Source organism: Calypte anna, chromosome 15 (assembly GCF_003957555.1).
Source record: "Calypte anna isolate BGI_N300 chromosome 15, bCalAnn1_v1.p, whole genome shotgun sequence".
NCBI lineage: Eukaryota > Metazoa > Chordata > Aves > Apodiformes > Trochilidae > Calypte > Calypte anna.
This window is the reverse complement of record NC_044261.1, coordinates 8018072-8038990: the sequence shown is the minus strand read 5'-3', so window position 1 is coordinate 8038990 and position 20919 is coordinate 8018072. Positions and strand designations below refer to the sequence as shown.

Sequence of the window (20919 nt, the reverse complement as noted above, 5' to 3'; positions counted from 1 at the left end):
AGGACAATTATGAAAACAGACTTATTTACATTACAATTACAATCCAGCAATTTTTGGATTTGGGTGGGGGCCTCCAGTTCATGTTAACATTCTCCACATTCAGACTTGAGCTGGAAACATGATGAGCCAACTGCTTGCACCCTTTTTAATTTTAAACTGGGAGTGCCTGGGTGTGTGGAGGAGATGGAAGTGAGTGTCTTGCTTTCAAGCTGTCTTGTGGGGCTGATGCTGAAAAATGCCCCAACAATTGTATGGTCAGAGCCAAACCCTGGGGCTCTGCATGCCTGGAAGTCCATTTTGAGTCTAGGGACTTTGAGCTGGGCCTCATTGTGAATTTGGGGAGTTTGCAGTGGTTTAGGTTAGGACATGATTAGGGGAGGTTGAATCTAAAGGTGTGCCACATCTAAATGAGTTTTGAATTTCAGATGACGGTGAAGCTGCCTTCTTGCCTTCCTTCCTAGATTAATGGAAAGCTGTCCAAAGTACATAGACAAAAATAGAAAAGTCTCAATTCCAGCCAGGTTTAAATCAATAAGTACAGAACCAAAAATAGAGTGGAGGGGACCTTGAGAAAGAACTGAAATGACTCTAACAAAAATACTTATGTCAGTAAAAACAAACAGCAATGCAAGTCTTGCAGCAGACACGTGTAGATACAGTTCAGGAATCACTTGCCTCTTAAAAGCACCTTTCCATAATGGGGGGTGAGTTGTTCTATAACAGTTGAAAGGCTAAAATTGGGAAGACCTTTTTTTTTTTTTTTTTTTTTCTTCCCCTCAAACTTCTGGTATTAAATATGTGGGGGTGGGTGTAGGAGAATGCTCTGCAGACTCTGTGGGAAGATGGTGGAGATCAAAGGCACTGTGGTAGAGGCAGGACAGAGCTCTCCATTTTACAGGCAAGTTCTGAGACCTCTGAGTGTGGGGAGTGGGGAACCAGCTGTTCTGAAAGAGCACATGGGCTGCAAGTGGTGTAGTTTTCCAGGCCAAGCCCCTGACCAACCTTCCAGGATAACCAGTGTCAGGGCACCAACATCCCTGTTCCTTTACCGGAGCCAGGGCAGTGATTTTTATCTGCACGGTCCATTGAGGGCACAAAATCAAGTGTAGAATAGATGCAGAGGCTAAAAAGTAATCTTTCCTAAGCTTACTTCATTATGGATCTAACCTTCAAAAAGATGTCAGAGTGAGCACAGACAGAATGGTCCAACAGAGCAGGGGAAGGAATCAGCATGTGAGGAAGATGCATGTGAGGGAGGAATCTGGCTTCCTATTGCATGAGCCCCAGGACTCTTGAATAAATCTCTGTTTGCAGTGTAACTTAACCTCTTTAGAAAAACGTTTGCTTTTTGTTAATGTTAGCAAAGGCTGGAGGAGATCACTGTGACCCTGGTTAAACTGTTACAGTGGTTGATTACTTGTGTTAAAATGAGTATTTTAAGTCTATGCTGCTTTGGCTTCATTTTCCTGTCGTTGCATCTTTCTATATCTCTGTCTGACTAAGGAGTTCAGCATCTAAGTGGTCTTTTTGGGGTGGGACACACTGCTCCAGTCAACCATGAACCTGCTTTGATACAGGCTACATGGAAAAACTTCTTAAAGCTTTTTATAAAAAGGCATATTTTCCCATTCATGTATCATTAGAACACTGTTTCAACAGTTAATTGCAGAGAGATGTACTTTTATTTTTCTAGCCAGTTGAATAGAGTAAGTACTTTGTGGTATGTAATGTGATTAATCACAGAGGTAGTTTTACTTCAAACAGAAGCATTCTTTTTCTAGGTGTTACTAACTCTCCTTGTCCTAAGTATGGAGTCATTAGCACAGGTTCTGTAAAGGCAGAAGTCTGAAACAAGGTGCTAATTCTCTGCCAGCACAGTGCAAAGCGAAGTGCTCCTCCCCTCATTTAAGCATTGCCTCTGATCTCTGTTTTAAGTCATCCAAATACAAAAATGGTTGCTGAGTAAAATCTGACTTTAAGCTGCCTTGAAGTGGTGATGTTTGGACTTTTCTGCCAGTTCTGCACTGTTCAGTGTGGGTGGGCTGGGGAATTTGAACCACTAGATACCTCAAAGCCTTCTGAAGAGCTGGCTTGTCTGCCTCCTCAGCTGAGCTGAACTTTTTAAAGGTTTTTACTGAACCTCCCTTGTGTAAGCCATTGGAGTTAAATATTTCTTCCCCATGTAACACACTTAAATATTTTTTCTGACTGAAGGTCAATGCTATCTGGTCCTTGCAGTGTGAACTTTATGCTTCTGTGAGGGTTAAAAATGCCAGTTCAACAACTAAAGGAATAAAATGGGCAGTTCTGACATGGAACAATATAACAAAATGAAGGGAAGCAAGAACAGCTAGGGCTGTGGAACAGTTTCTGTACAAAGAGGTTTAATGATGAAAACCTTTTTGACTTGCAGAATGAATAGAAGGAGAGTGTGTTGAGCTACAGGAAGGAATGAAACATCCTTCTGGGGGGGGTATTTAATAGCATGTGGCTTGGGATGCGGCAAGCACATAGGGCTGGAGTAGGCATGGGTTTAACTCAGCAGAGACCTCCCAACATTTAGTATGTGTGTGTGGTTTGATGAAGAAGAAACTGGGATATGGTCTTCTAACCTGTGCCATGGACAAAAGCCCCCCTCTCTGCTTATTGTTTCCTTCATTTGCAAAAATGCTTTGAAGGCTCTGTAGGGCAGGAATCATCTTGCTACCTGTGTAGGTCAGCTGTCAAGTGGACAGTTGACCTTGATCAGGTATTCTGAGATCTTCCACCCCAAGAATTATAACTGAAATAGTGTGTGGAGGAGTGGATGGATGTGAGTCATGTAACTGAACAGAGTGCTAATTTTTCTTTTGTTCTTCTTTAATTGGCCTCATCTGATACCCAAGATACACGGTGATAAATGAGATAAACCTCATAGGAAAAGGTGAAAAAGACCTTTTATTATTAATTATTGGTCCTACTTTTGACAATTTCTTTTGGTTTTGTCTTTGGCTGGTTTTAGCTGCTTCCGTGCCAATGCCTTCTTATCCCAGTTCAGGCTCCGGCAGTTCCTCCAGCAGCTCTTCTACTTCCCACCTGGCATCACCTCCTGTAAGTACATCTCTGAGGTTGCACTGCTTGTGATAGTGGTCTCCCTGCTTGCTTGTTTGAAACAAGGTCTCTGTTTTTTGCTGTCTGCTGGTGCAAGTCACTGAACCACTTCAGTTCTGCCTGGGTTTGGTTCATTGTTGTCTCCAGTCTGTTCAGAGTTTAGATCCTGAAGGTTATCTTTCTTTCCACAACAAATGTTTCAATTTGCCACTGCTTACTAGATGAAAAGCCTTCATGAAAGAAGTTGGTATTGACACTAGCTTGTCTTGGTAGAAATGGAACAGTCACTATGAACAGTCACTAATTCAGGGTATAGCACTGCTTACGTGGCTGCATGTTCTCTGTTTTCAAGAAAAGTAGCTTGACAGTATATCCACCCTCCTTTGTTAGGTGACCCTCTTCCCTTCTGGCCAGCATTCCCAGGTACCACAGAGGGACATTCAGCAAAATTGTTTGCTCAGACCAGACCAGTGGTCTTGTGAGAGGTGATCTGAACTGGCTGGTTTTCTCTCTGCTTACCTGAAATGATGAAAACTTTTCTGGAAGGCAGAGTATTAACTGACCAGTGGAGTGACATTCCTCCAGCTCTCTGAACTGAAAACTTGCTTTAGGAGGCTCCATCATCTGGGTGAAGGGAGAAGAAAAGCAGGACTTTTTAGGGTTCTGTCCTGCCTCTGATGTCTATGAGGTGTTTGACTATTGAATGTTTTGTCTTTCTCTAACTCCTTATCACTAGAGCAAAACAAGATAGTTCCAGAAGTGCATGAACTCTTACGTACATGTTCCCAGGTCACACTTACTATAAAAACATGAGTAGAATCCAGATGTGTAATATTTAAAAACTAATTTTAAAACAAAACTTGAAAGAACAACCAAAACCACCTCTGAGGGCACTTTGTTTCATAACTGTACTAATTAGAGCTGGAAGAAAATGAATGGCTGATCCAAAAAGCCTTAGCAGAAGGATGCTATACCTCTAGTGAATTTCTTATCTGGGGAACATCAAACATGCTGGTAGTATGTTTTGTGTAACAGAAGTTTCTCTGTTCTGACATGGACATAAAAGGCTGTTCCTTTTCACTAAACTAAACATCTGCTTCTGGCAAATTGTCAGCCTTGTTTTATCAGCAAAATGTTGTTTGTAGCCTTGTACAGCTCAGTTTAAAGAATTGAGCAGAATTATGAAGTAGTTGTGCTGAAGCCAGTTTTCTGTTTGTTTTCTTCATGAATTAGCAGTCCATTGGAGAGATGCAGCAGCAGCTGCAGGAGAAGGCTCTGGCATCTCCTACCCAGGATTCCCCTGGCTTTCTGCATGGATCTAAGGACTCTGCTGGAAGCAGCAGTAAGAATTCATCCTGTGACACAGATGACTTCGTTATGGTCCCAGCACAGTTCTCAAGTAAGCTGGTTTCTGGAAATGCAGACATTCTGAGCAGAGGGGGGTGTAGATGTTAAGGATAGTTACTAGAAAGTAGGAGTGATTAAACCTGTCTGTTTCAACTGAAAAACAAATGCTTTTGTTCTCAAACTGAAGGAGACATCTGTTTTACTGGCTGATTTCATAGTATAGATTTCAGTTACCTTTAAAGATAGGATTCAAGAGTAAAGATTACTTGGGGGCCTCAGTAAGACACTGAACCTCAAAGTCCAACTGGAAAAGAAGATAATTGGGCTGACAAGGAAATGTTTTCCTCTCACAGAAGCCCTTTCCATGTCATCCTGTTTTCAGTTTCACTCAGGATCACTATTGAAGACAGGATTTCAACTACCAAAGTGGATCCTGTACTTGAAAAAAATCAATGGAAGGGGAAGAGCTCAGTATTTTTCCTGGGAACAGTGATGGAACCAGTATATACTTGCCTGGTGCTAGTCATGTTCCCAGTGTTCAGATGTTTTGGCAGAGGCACAAACTACCCCATGCTGTGTACCCAGCTGCCAGCTCATTTGGCTGCCCTGGATTTTTGCCACTTAGGACATGAATGTCTCAAAGCCCTATGAGCAACATATACTGCTAATTGGGGCTTGACAAAACTCTGACTTCAGAAGCAACTCAGCAGGTCTGAGGAACAGGAAATTCTACCCAGAATCTCAGTTGTTCTCAGTATAAAAAGATTTCTATGAAAATTATCTGGAATTAATATGGTTTTGTACTTCCTTGTTCCTCAGGTGATATAACTGCAGAGGCTGCAGGAGGGAAACCAATCCAAGACAGTCTGATGTACAGTGGGTAAGAGCACTAATGGAAATGGAGCATCCTGTGCAGTAGGGACTTTGGGATTCTGGTGGATGGGAGGGAAGATGTTGCTGAGCTAAATTTTATTTCAGGGATGACTGTCACCTGCCTGGTTCTGGCCACTTTCAGTTTGACCATCAGCATGTGGCACCTCAATACCAGAGCATATGTGGAGCAGTGTGACAGTCCCCAGAGCTCCTATGGCTGGACTCTGCTGAGGGTGCTGAGCAGCTACAACTCTGTTGCTCTGCTTTGTCAGGGGGAGCAGGCTTGGGTCCCAGGCTCTAACAGCTGAGTTTTCTCATTCTTCAGGAGTTCTCTGGTGACTTCTGCAGGCTTGGAGAGCCAGGGAAGGACATCTTCTCCTTCACCCCCATATAGCAGTTCTCCTAGTCCATCCAGGTAAGACTGTTCAATGGTGACTATGCAACATTGATTAATTAACAACCTATTGACTTCCAGGAGGGGATTTTACAGATGTTGGTGTGCTGGGTGAGATCCCCATCTCCACTTTAATTAAAGAGTAATAAGATAGTCCAGTAATAAGATAGTCCAGGCCACTGATCAGTCCCAATTACAAATCCTGTTTCTCCCTCATCTGGCCCTCAGGAGGGGCCAGGAGAGGATTCAGTAGCACTGGAATTAAGTTTTCCTTGGGGGGCAGGGATTATTCACAAAACCAGAAAGTAAATGTTCTCCACTAGCATGTGTGTGCTACTCATCCCCTCTGTGCTCAGCCTGCAGAGGCAGTGAGTATTTCAGCAAAAGACTTTTGTTTCTAGATTCATGAATTAGAGCACAACACTTCAGCCAAGCCTGCAACTACTTGTGGGCTAGAATTTCTAGGTAAGGGATAGGAGAGCAAATGTGGAGGAGTGTTGCTCTTTTCTGCTTGCTCTTGAAGGACAGATCTGGGCCTACTTAGTTGTCTGTAGTTTGCTTGAAGCTCCAAACATCTCCTTGCATTGTGCCTGTATTAAGCAATGCTGCTACATGGCCCTTGCTCATGGGTGCAGGGGTAACAAGTGCAAACAGGTATGGTTGTCTCTTCAATTCCAACTAAACCAGTTACTATAACTCATTTTAAGCCTTTAGAAATGTCATTAGGTGATAGTTGCCCACTCACAACAGCATCACCAGTTCCTCCAGACATGTTCAGATGATAATTGTTTCTGGAAAGCAATTCCACTGACTACAGGGCTCAAAGCGACTGTAGGGCTCGAAGCTCACAGGGAGCTGGTGGTGTTGCTTCCCATCTCATTCTTGCCAACTGGGAAAGCAGGACAGCTTTCATTTTCTATTCTGTAAACGTGGCACCTCTTGGGGGAGGGGAAATGAAGGGAATTTCACCCTGGGAGATGGATGACCCTGAAATCTTAAGCAAGCAGTATAGTCCCAGGCTGTATTGTCGAACATACTCGTCACAGAAACAGGGCCCAGAATATGACAAAGCTTAGCCTGAAAGCATACAAATTTAAAGGAGAAGAATATAGCTCAAAGCCCTGCTGACGTGATCAGATTAATTGGCAAGCACATACCACAGTGTGGAGTTTAATTGCATGAGGCTTCTTATGCCATCGCCTGCTAAGCTTCTTAACAGCTTATTCCTTAACTGATTCCGTTGCATTCTGGAGACTGGTATTAAAGGCTTTGGCCTTGTTTCTGGACAGCAGTGAGTGAAAATTCATGGAAGCTGACTACAAATGCTGTCTACTTTTCACTGTTCAGCACTGTCTCTGAACTGGCCTCACAAAGGGGCAAGCTAATGCCAGTGGCTCTGATCTAAACATGGTTCTGCTCTCACTGTCTTCCCTGCTCATTCCCAGAGCAGAATCTGCCAAATCCTCCAGTCTGCTTCCCAGTTTTCTATCTGTTTGAAGAAACAATGAAAAGTTACTTCCTACCCTGTGCAGGATGGGCTATAAGATAAAAGTAATGAAAGATAAGAGCAGTCTCTGAATCCAGAGTGTAAAGCATGCTCTTTGATCTGTCTCCTGAAAGTGCTTTGAACTGGTGCCACTGGGGTATGCCCTTACCACTACCATGGGGTTTTGATGCCCTTCCTTGTAGTTGTCATGAGGCCCATTAGTTCAGCACTTGGCTTCACTGGCACAGAGAACTCCTGATTTTCTCTTTGTCTTTGCTCACTCAGAAGCAGCAGTTTTCCTTCTGTGTGTAGCTCTAGGCTAGCAAGCAATGTTGGATGCAGTCCAACTAGGACAGAAATCAGAGGATATTGTAGAGTGGCCAGCAGTGGGTTATCCTCAGGATGTCACAGTATGCTCTAGAGCAGCTCTCCTTGTTCTTAATAAGAGTATAAGGACTAGGCATAATTAAAATATTAAAATATGCTGACACTGGAGCTTTTTTAAAAAAAACACTTCCTTGTTAGAGGTGCTTAATGAGTCTAATGAAAAGTACTTCCTTGGATGTATCCCACAGCAATGGTTTTAATACCATTTTCAAAGAGCTTTTAATTATTGCCAAATAATTAAACTTCCTGTCCCAGCTTTATCTCTTGATCTTTGCAAATTTATGGTGAATTGTAATCTTTAATGCTTGAGGCCAAGTGGCATGTTTAGTGTGTGTCACCTTGTTTGGATGCTTTCTTTTGCAACTTGCACCTTGTGGAGAAACCTGACTTCTATAAGGGCTTGCTACAACTCTTGGAGAGAGGAGCCATCATTTCACTTGGGAACTTCTTTTCTTCCAAAGGATTTTTGGCCAGATTGAAGGGATAGTGTTTGAAATTTATGTTGCAAATCAGGATATGTATGAAGTTTGGCACTAACTCTCAGATTGCTTGATTAGAGCTCTGTTCTCCTGATGTCTGTCTGACTCTGTCTTAAACTGATGGAAGGCAGAGGCACCAGAGCCTCCCCCCTCCACTGAGTAATCAGAAACCTTGAATGCCTTTTTATTTTATTTTTTTTTTTTTTGCCATGACAGTGAAGAATCAAGGTTTCCATGCTGTGTTTTAGAGACATTATATTAAGTCTGTTCTCTTGGTGGAATAAGAAGAAATATATAGAACTTATATAGAACATTGAGAGAGGAATAAAGAAAATGAAATCACATTTTGATCTTTCAGCCTTAATGAAATATCTGTTATTTGGCTCTCTTGTAATGGAGGAGCCATCTTCATGTGCACAGTGTGGAGGTCTGCAGACACATTTCAGCAGATCACATTTGTTCAACACTACCTCTGTAAATCCCAGAGGACTGCTGACCTTCCCCCCAAAAATAAGTTCTGACAATGGGATGCTTTGCCAAATAAGACACAATCTTTTCTCTTCCCCTGTGCATGCACATACTTTCTTAGTGCATTAAATGTCTCTTTCATCTTATGTAAAACACTTCCACTGTGTTAGACCCTAAGAAGTGATGCTTCCTGCTTCCCCCTTCTCAGGGCCAGACCCAGGTGTGTCCTCCATTGACAAGGAAGACTGCAGAAGCCTTCATTACCAATAAGATCTTTCTGTAACTGTGCAGCATCTCCTTCAATTGGTGTTGGCAGTTGCAAATAGTATTGCCATGGCAATTAATCCTAGAATTCTGGAGCCTTTGGGAAAATACTTGAGATAGCTACCTGGTTGTCTGTGGTGTTTGCATGGGTTTTGTATAGCATGGTGTGTGTATAATATAATGCACAGGATAAGAGTAACAGGCAAAAGTGTCACCTCAGGGGCACAGATATCAAATGTGAGCTGGTTAACCTGTTTGGGTGGAACTAGAGAGGTCTGAAGTTTGCAGAATGGGCCTGTCTCATTTTGGATGCGTGATATTCTAGTGACCTTGATGGGTATCTAGATACCAGTTGCTGTCACCCAAATTTATTCTCTCCTGAGCTGGCTTCTCCACCCTGTAGTTAACTTTCAAATACATTGATGTACCCCGCAAGTTTATATTCTTTTTGTGGCTTGCTGAGATTTTAATGGAGATGCCACTGTTGCAGCAGTGCCTCTGCATGAATAGCAAGTAGCTCTTGGCAGCAGAATCTTTGTTGGTGTCCTTTGTGAGCCATGAATGTTTAGCCCTGTTCAATGATGTGCTCTTTGGCTCTGGATCTGAGCTGTTGGAAATTAGGCCAGTTGTGGCCTGAAATAGCAGGCCTCCAGTTTTCCTGGAGGGAGTGGTGTGCTTGGGTGTGTTTTTTAACTTCAGTCAGTGGGTGGGAACTGGGGCTGGAAGAAAGGTGCCTGGTGTGAGATGTGTGGTGCCACTTCCCTTTGATACTACTTTGAACTCCCTCCCAGTGTAAACCCACAAACCTAGAGCAGTCAAGGGGATGCTCCCTGTGTGCAGCAGCTTTACAAAGCTAAAACCTCCAGGTACCTGGCTGAAGTCCCAGCCCTTATAAGAGCTTTTTTTGTGTGTGTCTTTCAACAGCAGGCCAGGTCAGTTTTCTAGCAGCAAGTACGGACACTCCGTGCCCATTCCAGTCCCAACACAAATCCATAACTACCGTCGGATTGAGCAGAACCTGCAGTCTCCCAATCACTACACCTCTCCACGGTAAGTGCTGGGAGTAGGGGGTGATCTCAGAGCAGGGGCTCTTGAATAACATCCTAGGAGTTGTAAAACAGCTTTGCAGTTTGTGCTCTGCACCTCTAAACATTTCCCTGTGCGATGGGCTCTCCCCTTTGCTGTAAGGAGCCAGTGCAGTGTGTGATATGTGGTTACATAGTTCTGGGGTATTTTTATAGTGGTGTTAAAATTTATTTGTTACCAGATATTGTAAATTTTGCCTGTGTGTCTGCATATGTGTGAGGCTGCTCCCATCAACTTTCAGTGCAGGCTGAGCCCCTTTTGAGTCTAATGGCTCTTCCCATGACAGCTATGGGTTGGGTGTCCAAGGAGAGAAAACCATCCATCTGGTAGATGGCTTTACAAAAGGTAAAAGCTGAGATAAACAACTCAAATGGATGGGACTGCAAAACCTACCCATCTTTACCTTAATTGGTTCCTGTAGCTGGTCACACCATAGATGATGTGTCTTACACGAGTTGCATATTAATGTGGTTATGCAGCCAGGACTAATTAACTCATGAGCAATTTATGCCTGTGAGGCAGAGCATGTTTTCTGAAGGCTGTCAGGAATACTTGAATGCCAGCCTTCAGCTGTACAGCTGACCTGAGTTCAGTGCTGATGTCCTGCACATCCAAGACACACCAGGCTTCTCTCTTTTCTTGCATATAATTTCTGGTTCTTACCAGAGAAGACTCAGAAGAGGGTCTTAAAGAGTTTGTGCAGGAGGGGCATTCAAACAGAAGTGTCTATGAAATGTCATTTCTCTTTTTTTGAGTTAGTTGCTTTGGTATCAGGATTAAAGTTGAGATTTCAGAAGTAGGGTGATACCTGTGTCAGCCTAAGTTTGGGCTTCAGCCAGTCTAATTCAGGATAAGGCTTACTCAAAGTGGACCCAGAAGTAGGGACACAGTATGTTGGTGCTAATCAGGAGCCATCAGAGAGATTTTTTTTGTGCCAGTGTTACTTTAATACTATTCTAGGTTTAATTCTTCGAGCGTGTGTGGCAGGTTTTGTGGTAAGCTCCTTCCTGTTTCCTACATGCCTTGTATTTTTTAGAGCAAAACTTGTGGACCCTGTTAAGTGTTGAAGTCCTGGGTACCCTTAGGAAGCATGAAGTTGAGCGGTCTGGAGAAGGTGCAGAGGCTGCACCTCAGCACCCTGTGCTTACCTCAGACCTGGTGCCAGGCTGCTGGGTTCCTGTTCACAGCCTGCAGCTCCCAGCCAGGGATCAAACTGTCATGTTTTGCTCCTTTTAGTCACCACTGTGTAATGATGAGATTAGCATCATCCCTGCAGAGGAACTCGAGGAATGGCTGCAATCAGATGATTCACCCTCTGCTTTTAGCAGCTTTTCAAAATCTCTGGCGTCATGGGTTTTTCTGCCCCAGGAAGTCATATTTATCTCTCAGCATCACTTCCTCTAATCAGCAAATTCAGTAGACACCCTTCAGGAATGGAAGGAGAAAACTTCATCAAGCATTTAGTATGTGATTCCACTTTTCCATCAGGTGTATCAAACAGGCCATTACAGCCAAGTGCCTTGTCATGTTTGCCAAATCATTTGATTATAAACCTTGACATACACTCTTGTTTCTGAAAAATCAACAACTGTCATCTGGCTGGCTGGTGTGTGCCTGTGTAACATAGCTTGTTTGTGGATAGATATGTTGCTTGCTGTGGTGGTAATTATGTGTGCATACTTTTGGGCACATCACCTGTCCAGCCTGTCTGCTTGCTTGCTTATCCCTTGTCTCGTAGGGTGGCATTTGAGATTCCACATCTCTCTGTAGTAGCAGTAAGCTGGTTCTTTTTCTCTAAGTTCCTGATAGATTGTGTTCTGCCTTCTGGAAGGCTCATATTCAGGAGAGTTAACAACATGGGAGAGCAACACTTTCTGACTCTGAACACCTAGGTATCTTTTCACCTTGCCAGGTATCCATGTCCTTTTAGCTTCAGGGCCAGCTTTTGAGCATTAGGCTTCTGAATCTGGACCAGCCTGAAAAGAGGTGATTTGTAGGTCAAAATTTTAAAGGATTTCCTTTTTTTTTTTTCCAATCACATAAATGTAGCATGTATTCATTCTGCTAATAAATGTAGCAACATACTGAAAAAGGGCACAAGTTTGCCCTTGAAACTCTCATATCTCAATTACTGAAACAGATTTTTTATTTCTTTATTTTTTGAAATGTGACATAATGTTGTTGAGTAGAGGTACTGACAGTTCATCAGGATATGACTTTACCATTCCTAGGTAATGTAGCTAGCCCTGTTTGCACTGGTGAAACCCATATGCCTTCATTCCATCTGTTCAGATATGTATGGACAGCTAATGCAGTGCCAGTGGGAGAGGAGGCAGGATAGCAGGGTGATAGCATCTTTCAGTGGCTTGAGCACAGAGGGTTTTTTGCAGCATATTCTTTGATTCCTGTCAAAAAAACCACCTGCTGGCTGAGATTAATGCTTTTTTAACAAGGGAAACGCTGTTTCCAAATTAAGAGTACAATGAAGGATTTGATGAAAAGACTGTTTTCTTATATAGAGGAGTGTAATGGGCATCCTGGGGAAGGAGTCTGCAGAGGCAGAGTGGCATTCCAGTAACTAGAGTTTAGGTTGTGTGTCTTAATGAATGGGAAAAACATTAAAATATTGGTAATTAATATACAATAATCCCATTTTTCCCCAAAGTGGTAGTGTGGTCATACTCTCTTTCCTGCTAGTTTGGTTTCCTCTTATTTCAGCAGCTGGGTAATACTCCAAGTTCCTGCATGTGTGGGGTGTACATATTAATTTAAATCCCTAAGGTGAGGCTTCCCAAGGAGCTAAAGGAGTTTGGAGCCCCAGCAATTCTGACTGTCCAGCCCCAAAATAAATTTGTCTGTGTAGTACTGAACTATTTCAACTCTGACAGCCACACACTGTGCTGTTGCACTCTGTAGCTTCTTACTTGAGTCCAAGCTTTGTTGCAGAGCAGTGCCTTTGGCACAGCTTAACTCATGGAGCATCCTTCCTAACCAGCTGCTCTGACAGAAGAGCAAGTGGCTTAGCACAGGAGGGATGCTTGGATAAAGCCTTCTCAGGGCATCCTGAAGACAGTGCCTAAAATTAACACCTTTGTGGCAAGCTATGAAACTCCTGTCTTGTTCAGAATTGATGTATATTCCTGAAAGCATCTAGAAGTGTCTTCTGAAAAATAACAAACCTTTCCTGCTTACAGCTAAGGTAATATTGTTTGCTCTCCTAGTTTGTTTTGCAAAATTTTGTTTGGATTGAAACTCTTGAGAAGAAGAATTATCATTCTTATCTGTAATGATGTAGCTCTAGAACAGTGGGATTTTGATCCAGAGTGAACAGGCAGGCAGCTCTGTTGTGTGTGTGGCAATACTGCTCTCTTTACTCTTCTTTGCTGGCATTTGGAGTAATGTGTGTGTTGCTCTTGTTTCCTCTAAGGTCTGGTGCAGTCCGGAGATCTAGCAGTACAAGTCCTCTTGGTTTTCCTAAAACTGGTGCTTCCCCTCCTTATCCTGGAGAGCATGGATCTGTGCCCAGCTCCAGAAAGCTCTCCTTTGGTGGTGCCAAGCCATATATGCCATCACCCCAAGGTAAGATGTCAACTGGCATAATAAAATTACATGTCTCTTTCCTATGAAGAGGGTGGTTATGAGCAGCTGTAGTTGCCAGGTAATAAGGAATTCAGATTGTTGTATTCTCCCATCACCCTTGTCAATAGATTTAGCAAGTGTTTTGGCATTACTATAATGGAGAGGGAAATACCTGTTAGCCCCAGAAGGGGCAAGCTTTGTTTTCGTGTCTGCATCAAACAGTTTGCTGCCCTCTGAAGAGAATTTTGGTAAATATATTTTTATTGGCTTGGGCTGGGGTGAGAAAAAATGTAAGCCAGCTGCTGTCAGAGCAAAATTCTGACCAGCTTTGGAAGGGCTGGAACTTCACTGTTCAAACTGAAAAGTAGTGGTCTAAATATCTGGTAGCCTGGTCCACATGCTAAAAAGCAATTCAAGTGGAAAAGGGATCTGAAAAACCCCAGTGTGCACCTAATGCAATTTGCTGTTTCTATAAAGGAACAGTCTCTGATGTAACTAGCTCTTTCTTTATCCCTAGTGTCTGCAATTCTTTATTTATTAATCTGGGCTAGTGGGGAAATGTGGAATATCAATGTTCTGTTCTTCTGAATTAACATCCCTGCAAGGTCAGATAAAAGCTGGTTAAACAAATACCAGACAGAGCTTTTCCTGCTTCTAGAGGAGTTGTTGATCTTTTCACTGCACAGCTAGGGCTGAGAAGGGGGGGAGAGGTAACTAGTAACCAGTATTGTTCTCACCTGTGCTGAATTCATGCTGAATAAAGCTTTTTTATTGTGTTCCCTTGAAGTTGGAACAATCCCAGAGCAGCCCAGCCAGACTGTTATCCCCTCTTCTCTTGGAGCAGAAGTGAGAAGCCGGATTCCCGTGGCCGGTGCGTTGGTCATTCTTATGGATAAGGCCAGGACTGAGTATAGGCTTGGGGCATTCAGCACTGGGGGGTTTCCTTCAACAGTTGCTCTTGATTTCTATGGGCTGGTTGGAATCCTGTCAGCCAGTCTCTTCCAGAGCTGGCATACCCTGGGTCACAGCAACTCAAACTGGGGACTTTGAGGTCAAACCTCCAAGTCCCTTTCTTCCAAGTGGCCCGCTTGATGTGTAACTTGCTGCTGAACTGTGACAGTCAGGGTCTCTTTCTCCGTAAGGGCAGCAGGGAAGGAAAAAAGCTACACTTCTGTGTGCCCAGCTTGCTTCCTGTAGAGTCAGAATGCAGCTAGACCCAGCAGTTTGGTGGCACTGACCACGAGTGCCATCTTTAGCCATCCACTGAACATTTTAATCAACAGATGTTTGAGTGAAGGGTCGTGGGATCAAGCTGTCTTTTTGTGTTAGAACCAAGCAATGATGTGGTTTCTCACTCTTTTTGGGCCCTCCAGGCTCCTCAGTGCCCGAGCACTCTCCTCGAGGGATGGGCTCCCGGCTCCACAGTGCTCCCAACCTGTCAGATTTGCATTCCTGCAGGCAGAAGATAACCAAGCAGCACTCTGATCCTCTCGTGGCTCACTTTGGTCATACCCCAGTCAGTCAGCCTCTGCAGGTTCATGGCTTGCAGCACTGCCGCCAGCTCAGATCCTCACCAAAGCTCTCAGAGTTCATGCAGAGAAGCCCTTTGCCAACTATAATGGGCTCCCCTACAAAGGTATGTCCATGAGTCTGCTTCTGGCTTTCTCACAGCTCAGTTGGTTGGGTTATTTGAGGGATGAACTGCATGATCAGATAACTCTGACCTGGATTTATGGCCACTTGTTTCCTTTTCCTCAAAGGCTGTTCAGTGATCTGTGTGAAATGGGGTAGTGTCCCGGTTCCTAGTGGATAGATCTCACCTGGCAGCAGTGTTCACCATCTGAGTAGAGTCCAGTGTTTGAAACAGGCAGTAAAAAGGAGCTGCCCTGACCAGGCAGAGCACATTAGTGAGCTGTGGTTCCCAGGCTGGTTTGCAGGCAGTGGCTGTGTCTAGTAGAAAACCCAGCAGAGGTGGCAGACGGCTAAGCAGGTGACAGCCCTGGTGTCCCATGTGAAGCTGGCACTGTGACAGCATTTTCTCTGCTTATGTTAGGCTGCTACAAACTTTCAGCAGAGTTTGTTGTCCTTTCATTTTAATCTTCCTGGGATTGGAGGCAAGTAACTGTGTGGGGTGGGATTTCTACCTCTTTATTTCAGGAAGGTGGTTAAACATACAATTTAATTTCAATTAAAAAAATGGAGAGCAAGGCGTGAGGGCAACTTTCCTCCTTCATTAAAGAAAGGTTTCTTTTTCTGTTCTTTCTAGGCTGTGTCCCCCTTTGAGTTTCCCAAGACCCCAAGTTCCCAGAATCTCCTCACCCTCTTGGCCCATCAGGGGGTCATGATGACTCCGACACGGAACAGGACCTTGCCAGATCTGAAGGAGATGGGGCATTTCCACTGCCAGCAAACTGGCTTGGGGCTGAGGCCTGTGGAAGAGATCAAGGGCAGGTGAGCTATAATCTGCTTCATACAGTGGTGCTTTGTTCCTTAATATTGGATGAATAGGGCAAATTTCAAACCTCATTTAACATTTATGTTGTAATGTAACATCTGCAGACTGCTAGCTCCCTTGAGTTGCAAGCTTATATGATGCAGACTTTTAAAGTCTTCCCCTACAGGGACTGGCCATGGCCTAGATTTTATGAAAGATTTTCCACAGCTTCACACTGAGTTTAGTGTCTGGAGCTTCACTGAGTGGGTATCAGGGATTTCTTTATTAGACCAGGCTCCCTGCAGTTATGCAGATGCATGTCTTGCTCTTTGTGGGCCTGTGCCTGCTGTAGCTGAGAGGCTGTTCTGGGTGTTCTTGTCTATCAAACAGTGGGTGCTGGTCTTCAGACCACAGATATGTTTGAATGCCATGTGCTGACTGCCATGAACATTGCAGGACACAAAGTCACTCAGGTGTCAGTGTTAAGTTTTTATCTCCCTCTGCAGATCACAGCTCTAGTGGTCTAGAGGAGTCCTCTGATACTAATTTCTGTATCTTCCATCGAAGAAAAATTGTGTTAAAATGATTCTGTACTCAGTACTTGTATTACCATAGTGAGTCATGGTAGTTGCATGCTTTCTACAAATAGCTGGAGATGTTTCAGTTGCCCTGTTGAAAGAGGAAAAGAGCCAGTGGTTATTCCAGTTCCAGACTGTTTGCTGTGTAGTCTGAAGTGTCTGTGGCCCAGGACTGGCACGAGTTGGAGTAAAAGTTAACTGAAACCTTGCACCAAGTGACTTTCTGCAATCTTGTATGTCCTCTTTTTAGATCTCTAAGCACAGGCAGGCTCACTGACCTGCTTCTGAAGGCAGCCTTTGGAGCACAGATCTCTGAAGCTGGCAGCAACGACAGCCTGAACAATGAGAAGCCAATGGAAATTGCGGGTAGGTGGGGAGGGCCAGGCAGATCTGGCAGGATGGCCTGGTTTGGGCTGTGGTGAATGGTTTGCCTGCATGCCTTCTAGAAGCGAGAGGCTGCTTTTCTGATGGCTTTTGGCAAAGAAAGTGACTGCTGTGTGTGAGGAGTGTGATGGTGTTTGCTTTCCTTTGTGGAGCACCTGAAGGTCTGTTGGCTGCGCGTGCTGTGTCATTGCTGAGGAGTGATGTGAATTCTGTAGGCAGGGAACCCCTCCTGAATGTGAGAACACCTGGAAGTGGGGACTTTCTGCCAGGCTGTTTGAATCTGAATGTCTCTGCAGGGGTGGGTCTTTCTTGGCTTGCAGGTTGGGAAGTGAGGAGGGGAGAACAGCTGCAGCAATGCCAAACGCTGCCCAGACTCCTGTCCTGTAGTCCATGCCAGCCTGGCCCGGTCGTGTTCTTGGGGGATGCCTCCAAAGGGAGCACTGGCATGTGCAGGGAACCACTGTCTCCCAAGAGATTCTGCAGGAACATAAAACTTGCTGGGCGAGGCACACCATGCTCTGAGTAACTTTCCTGTAATGCCAGTCTGCACCTTTCAACTGTCTCCCCAGCTCCCTCAGGTGCTTACGGAGGGACCCTGCACTCTGGTGCCCGGGCTGGGGGCTCTGCCAGCCCATCCCCAGTGATTTTTACTGTTGGATCCCCTCCCAGTGGAACAACCCCCCCACAGACCACGAGGACCAGGATGTTTTCAGGTAAAGGGCTGATACCTACCTGCCTGTTCCAGTGGGATTGCCAAGGGGCAGAGCAACGTGTTGAATTCCTTGCTGCTGAACACTGGTGGTGGCAGAGGACTGCACAGAGCACAGTCCATAGAGCTCAGCTGGACTAAATGACTTTAATGTTCTCATGCTGGCTCCTGCCAACTCATTATTTTTGATAACTGCACTGGCACAAAGATTGGTGCCAAACAGTGGTATTTCCATACTGGAAGAGAGAAGCAAACTATTCTTTAACTTCATTCTCCTCTGCTTCAGGAAGAGTGCTGCAGCTGTTCATAGACTCATTGTTGCTGACAGGTCAGCAAATGTCAAGATTGTGTTGTGTTCTGGTTGTTTGCCCCATGGGTTTTAGATGAGTTCTGAAGGGCCACGCGTGCCCAACAGATTCAGCGAGTTTCCTAACAAGTATTGCTAGGAAAGGGCCAGGATGGCTCTGTATGCAAAATGATTAGTGCTGTTACTTATGCTCTGAGCTGCTTAAGTAGGAAATGGGGAAATGTGCTCCTGCTTTTGACAGATGCTTCTTTCGAGATGCCAGTGCTCTGGCCTCATCAGCCAAGAGTTGAGGCTGAAGTAATTGGCCCTTTTGGGATAGTGTGTCTGGGAGCTGGAGTCTGTGTTTAGTTTAAGAAAATATTTGGACACTCTTAATTGCATTTTTGGCTTGTTTGGTTTCTCATCTTGGCTGTTGCTCATCTGAGTGGAGTCGACTCTCTTGTTCTTAATTACTGCAGGGAAAGTTTGGATGTAATAAGCTGCTTGACTGGGGTGGGGGACACATGGGCTCCATTCCTGGCTATGGCTTGCATTTCCATCATAACTAAAGCCACTCACATCCTTGCTTGTCTGGAAAGTTGGAACCATTAATCCTTTCTTTGTCTTCTGTCTTTAGAGGGTAAGCTCTGCAGGGCAAGAGACTCTTACAAAGTGTCTGTAGCACAATTGGGGTGACTGTCCTGGCTCCAGCCTGTAGCTATTACAGAAATGTTACCAATAAAGAATTCAGATTTCCTGTATTCCTTCTGTGGGAATGATAGCAGTTTGGAAGCATATCCAAGCACCAGTTTTTAGTGGGTAGATACTTGGATCCTTAAGGGTCTGCTGAACAGTCAAGATTTCAGATAGGATGTCTGGAAGGGAAGGCTGGTGAATGGTGAGCCTACAACACATACACAGTGTAGGATGAAGGCAGTCAGAACAATGGTGCTTGACAAGCTTGATTAGGTCTGTGCAATAACTTCTTTTGTTGTAGTAATGCACAAAGTTTACAGTGAAAAGAGGAGCTTTGCAAAATGAAAATCAGCACCTCAAGTGCTTGGACAAACCCTAAGACAGACCAGTTGACAGATACAAAGCCAGAGCTTTTTTGTGAGTCATCATAACAATTTCTGTAAACAGCTTCTTGGATTGTGGAGAATCCAGAATGTGATATTATTGTCCTTTCTTTGAAAGATCTGGAAATACTCTACAAGTCTTTGATGATCCACTTAGCTTTGAAGCTGCCAACAGGGACAGAGCTTTGGGAGGGAAGACTGTGTCTTTCTGCAGATCAGTTGTGCATTATATTGCTGAACCTTTTGAAGGCAGGGTAGGGCAGTGAATTAAATTCATGGGTGGAAGAGAAACATCTCCCTCCAAAGAATTTGGAGGCAGTGGAAAATATTGCCTTGGTAGAATTCACAGAGTATTGTAGATAGTATTTGCATCCCTCTGACAAAATAGATTCCTCTGTGGCAGTGTGTCAGAGGCAGATATCAAGCCCCCTGGAAGTGGTGGATGTGTTATGAATATCCTGAGACAGAAAGTCCTTATGAATCTTTTATATGTAATGTGCTTTTAGGGTGTATTTAGTGGTTGAGGAAGGCAGAAGATGATGGTGTGGGGAATTGTCTGCAGGACATTGTAATTAAAGGGTCTCCTGAATGCTGAGGTTAGGGTCTTGACTCAGCTGGAGTGACTTTTTCTCTGCCTGGCATCCTCTTTGTAAAGAGGGGGAAGTAGAAGTGCAGGGCATATAATTGAAAGTTCTCCTGGCTTGCATGTAGGTGGTTGATGTTTTAAAACCATGATGAAAACCTCACTTATCTGAGGTGTTCATTTAGCAGTAGTGTAAAGGCTAGGGAGCCAGGACTCAAACGGTGCTAATCCACATTGGAGAGGCTGGCTATGGAGGAGTGTGATAAAAATCAGATCAAGATATTGTGGAAGGATTCAGAAAGTGTTTGGACAAAAAAGAAAAAAAGTGCTTTTGGATTGTCTCCCTAAATGACAGACATTCTGGAAGCTGCATTAAATCTGCTTGAGCTTGTAAGCTGGTCTGCCTAAGTTGCTTATGTTTGGGGAGTGGTTTTTCTGCATCAATAGCCCTTGCATCTTCTTCCAAAGTACCTGTTTGCTGGCTCCGATTGGAGCCAGGATCCTGGATCCTAGAAGATTTTCCCCTCTGATGGGCAAGGAGTACCTGGACTGCTGATATCTCTTCAGTAATTCCTTTGCCTGTTTTCCTTCCCAGTGGGCTCCTCCAGCTCTCTCAGCTCTGGAGGCTCATTCACTGGCAGGCACCTGGCTGTGGGAACTGGTGGGGATGCTGTGGAAGGACCTTCCAGCCTCCGGTACACTTTTGCTGATGCCATCACTGCCAACCTGGAAGGGGCTGTTACTTTTGAAGCACCAGAGTTGCCTGAGGAGACACTCATGGAGGTGAGTACATCCCAGGGACTTGCTAGGGGCAAAGGAGGAGGGGAATAAAAGGAAAGAAAATCCAGAGGTCAGATGACTCCATGTTTGCAGCCAAGGGGTTGCTTCCAGAGACACTGTAAACTGGATCAAGAGAGCTGGGCCAGTGCAGTGCTCAGAAAACCCAAGGCATACTCAGCAGAGTGCCTTTTGAGCTTTGCTACCAACAAGGGTAAACAAAGGGGGAACCAATGGACTAAACAAGTCCATTGGACAGACCATCACTGAGGTTAAAATTCACCATTTCCAAAGCTGCAGTGGCGGGTTGGAAACATGGGGTCTACTCTGAAATAAACCTGGGTACTTTGGGCCTTTTTCCTTTTGAGTGGATTGGCATTAGTGCTGGCTGACTTGTGAGTGTGAGTGGCTCCATGTGCCCAGTGCCTGCCTCCTGCATGCACCTGGGGGGTCGGGCAGTGATCCAGCCTCAGCTGAAAGGCTCCGAAAAAAAGCAAACCTGACAGTTGAGCTGCTGATGGGGGCTGGGGGACACCACGTTCTACACTAGAACAGCTGAACCAGATTGTGGAGCTGAAAGGCTGCCAGGCTTCCCTTCTCTGCAGGCTGAAGACAGGCTGAAGCAGAGCAAATGCT

At 44.5% G+C, this 20919-nt stretch overlaps 1 protein-coding gene across 10 annotated transcripts in view; it reads left to right on the top strand.

The window, feature by feature from the left end:
• Positions 1-20919, top strand: part of ULK1 (unc-51 like autophagy activating kinase 1) — a 96399-nt gene that overhangs the window by 62762 nt on the left and 12718 nt on the right. For 8 of the 10 annotated variants that reach the window (XR_003988213.1, XR_003988212.1, XM_030460438.1 and 5 more), the window contains 12 exons: positions 3002-3090; positions 4324-4489; positions 5257-5317; positions 5636-5725; positions 9713-9838; positions 13302-13453; positions 14241-14324; positions 14827-15089; positions 15720-15904; positions 16716-16831; positions 17419-17562; positions 20102-20289. Coding sequence is in view for 8 of the 10 variants with exons in the window: in XM_030460438.1 (XP_030316298.1) it covers positions 3002-3090; positions 4324-4489; positions 5257-5317; positions 5636-5725; positions 9713-9838; positions 13302-13453; positions 14241-14324; positions 14827-15089; positions 15720-15904; positions 16716-16831; positions 17419-17562; positions 20102-20289 (1664 nt within the window). In the remaining 2 variants the exon portion in view is untranslated. The remainder of the gene's footprint in view (positions 1-3001; positions 3091-4323; positions 4490-5256; positions 5318-5635; positions 5726-9712; positions 9839-13301; positions 13454-14240; positions 14325-14826; positions 15090-15719; positions 15905-16715; positions 16832-17418; positions 17563-20101; positions 20290-20919) is intronic. The other 2 variants (XM_030460435.1, XM_030460436.1) reach the window with 1 other exon arrangement.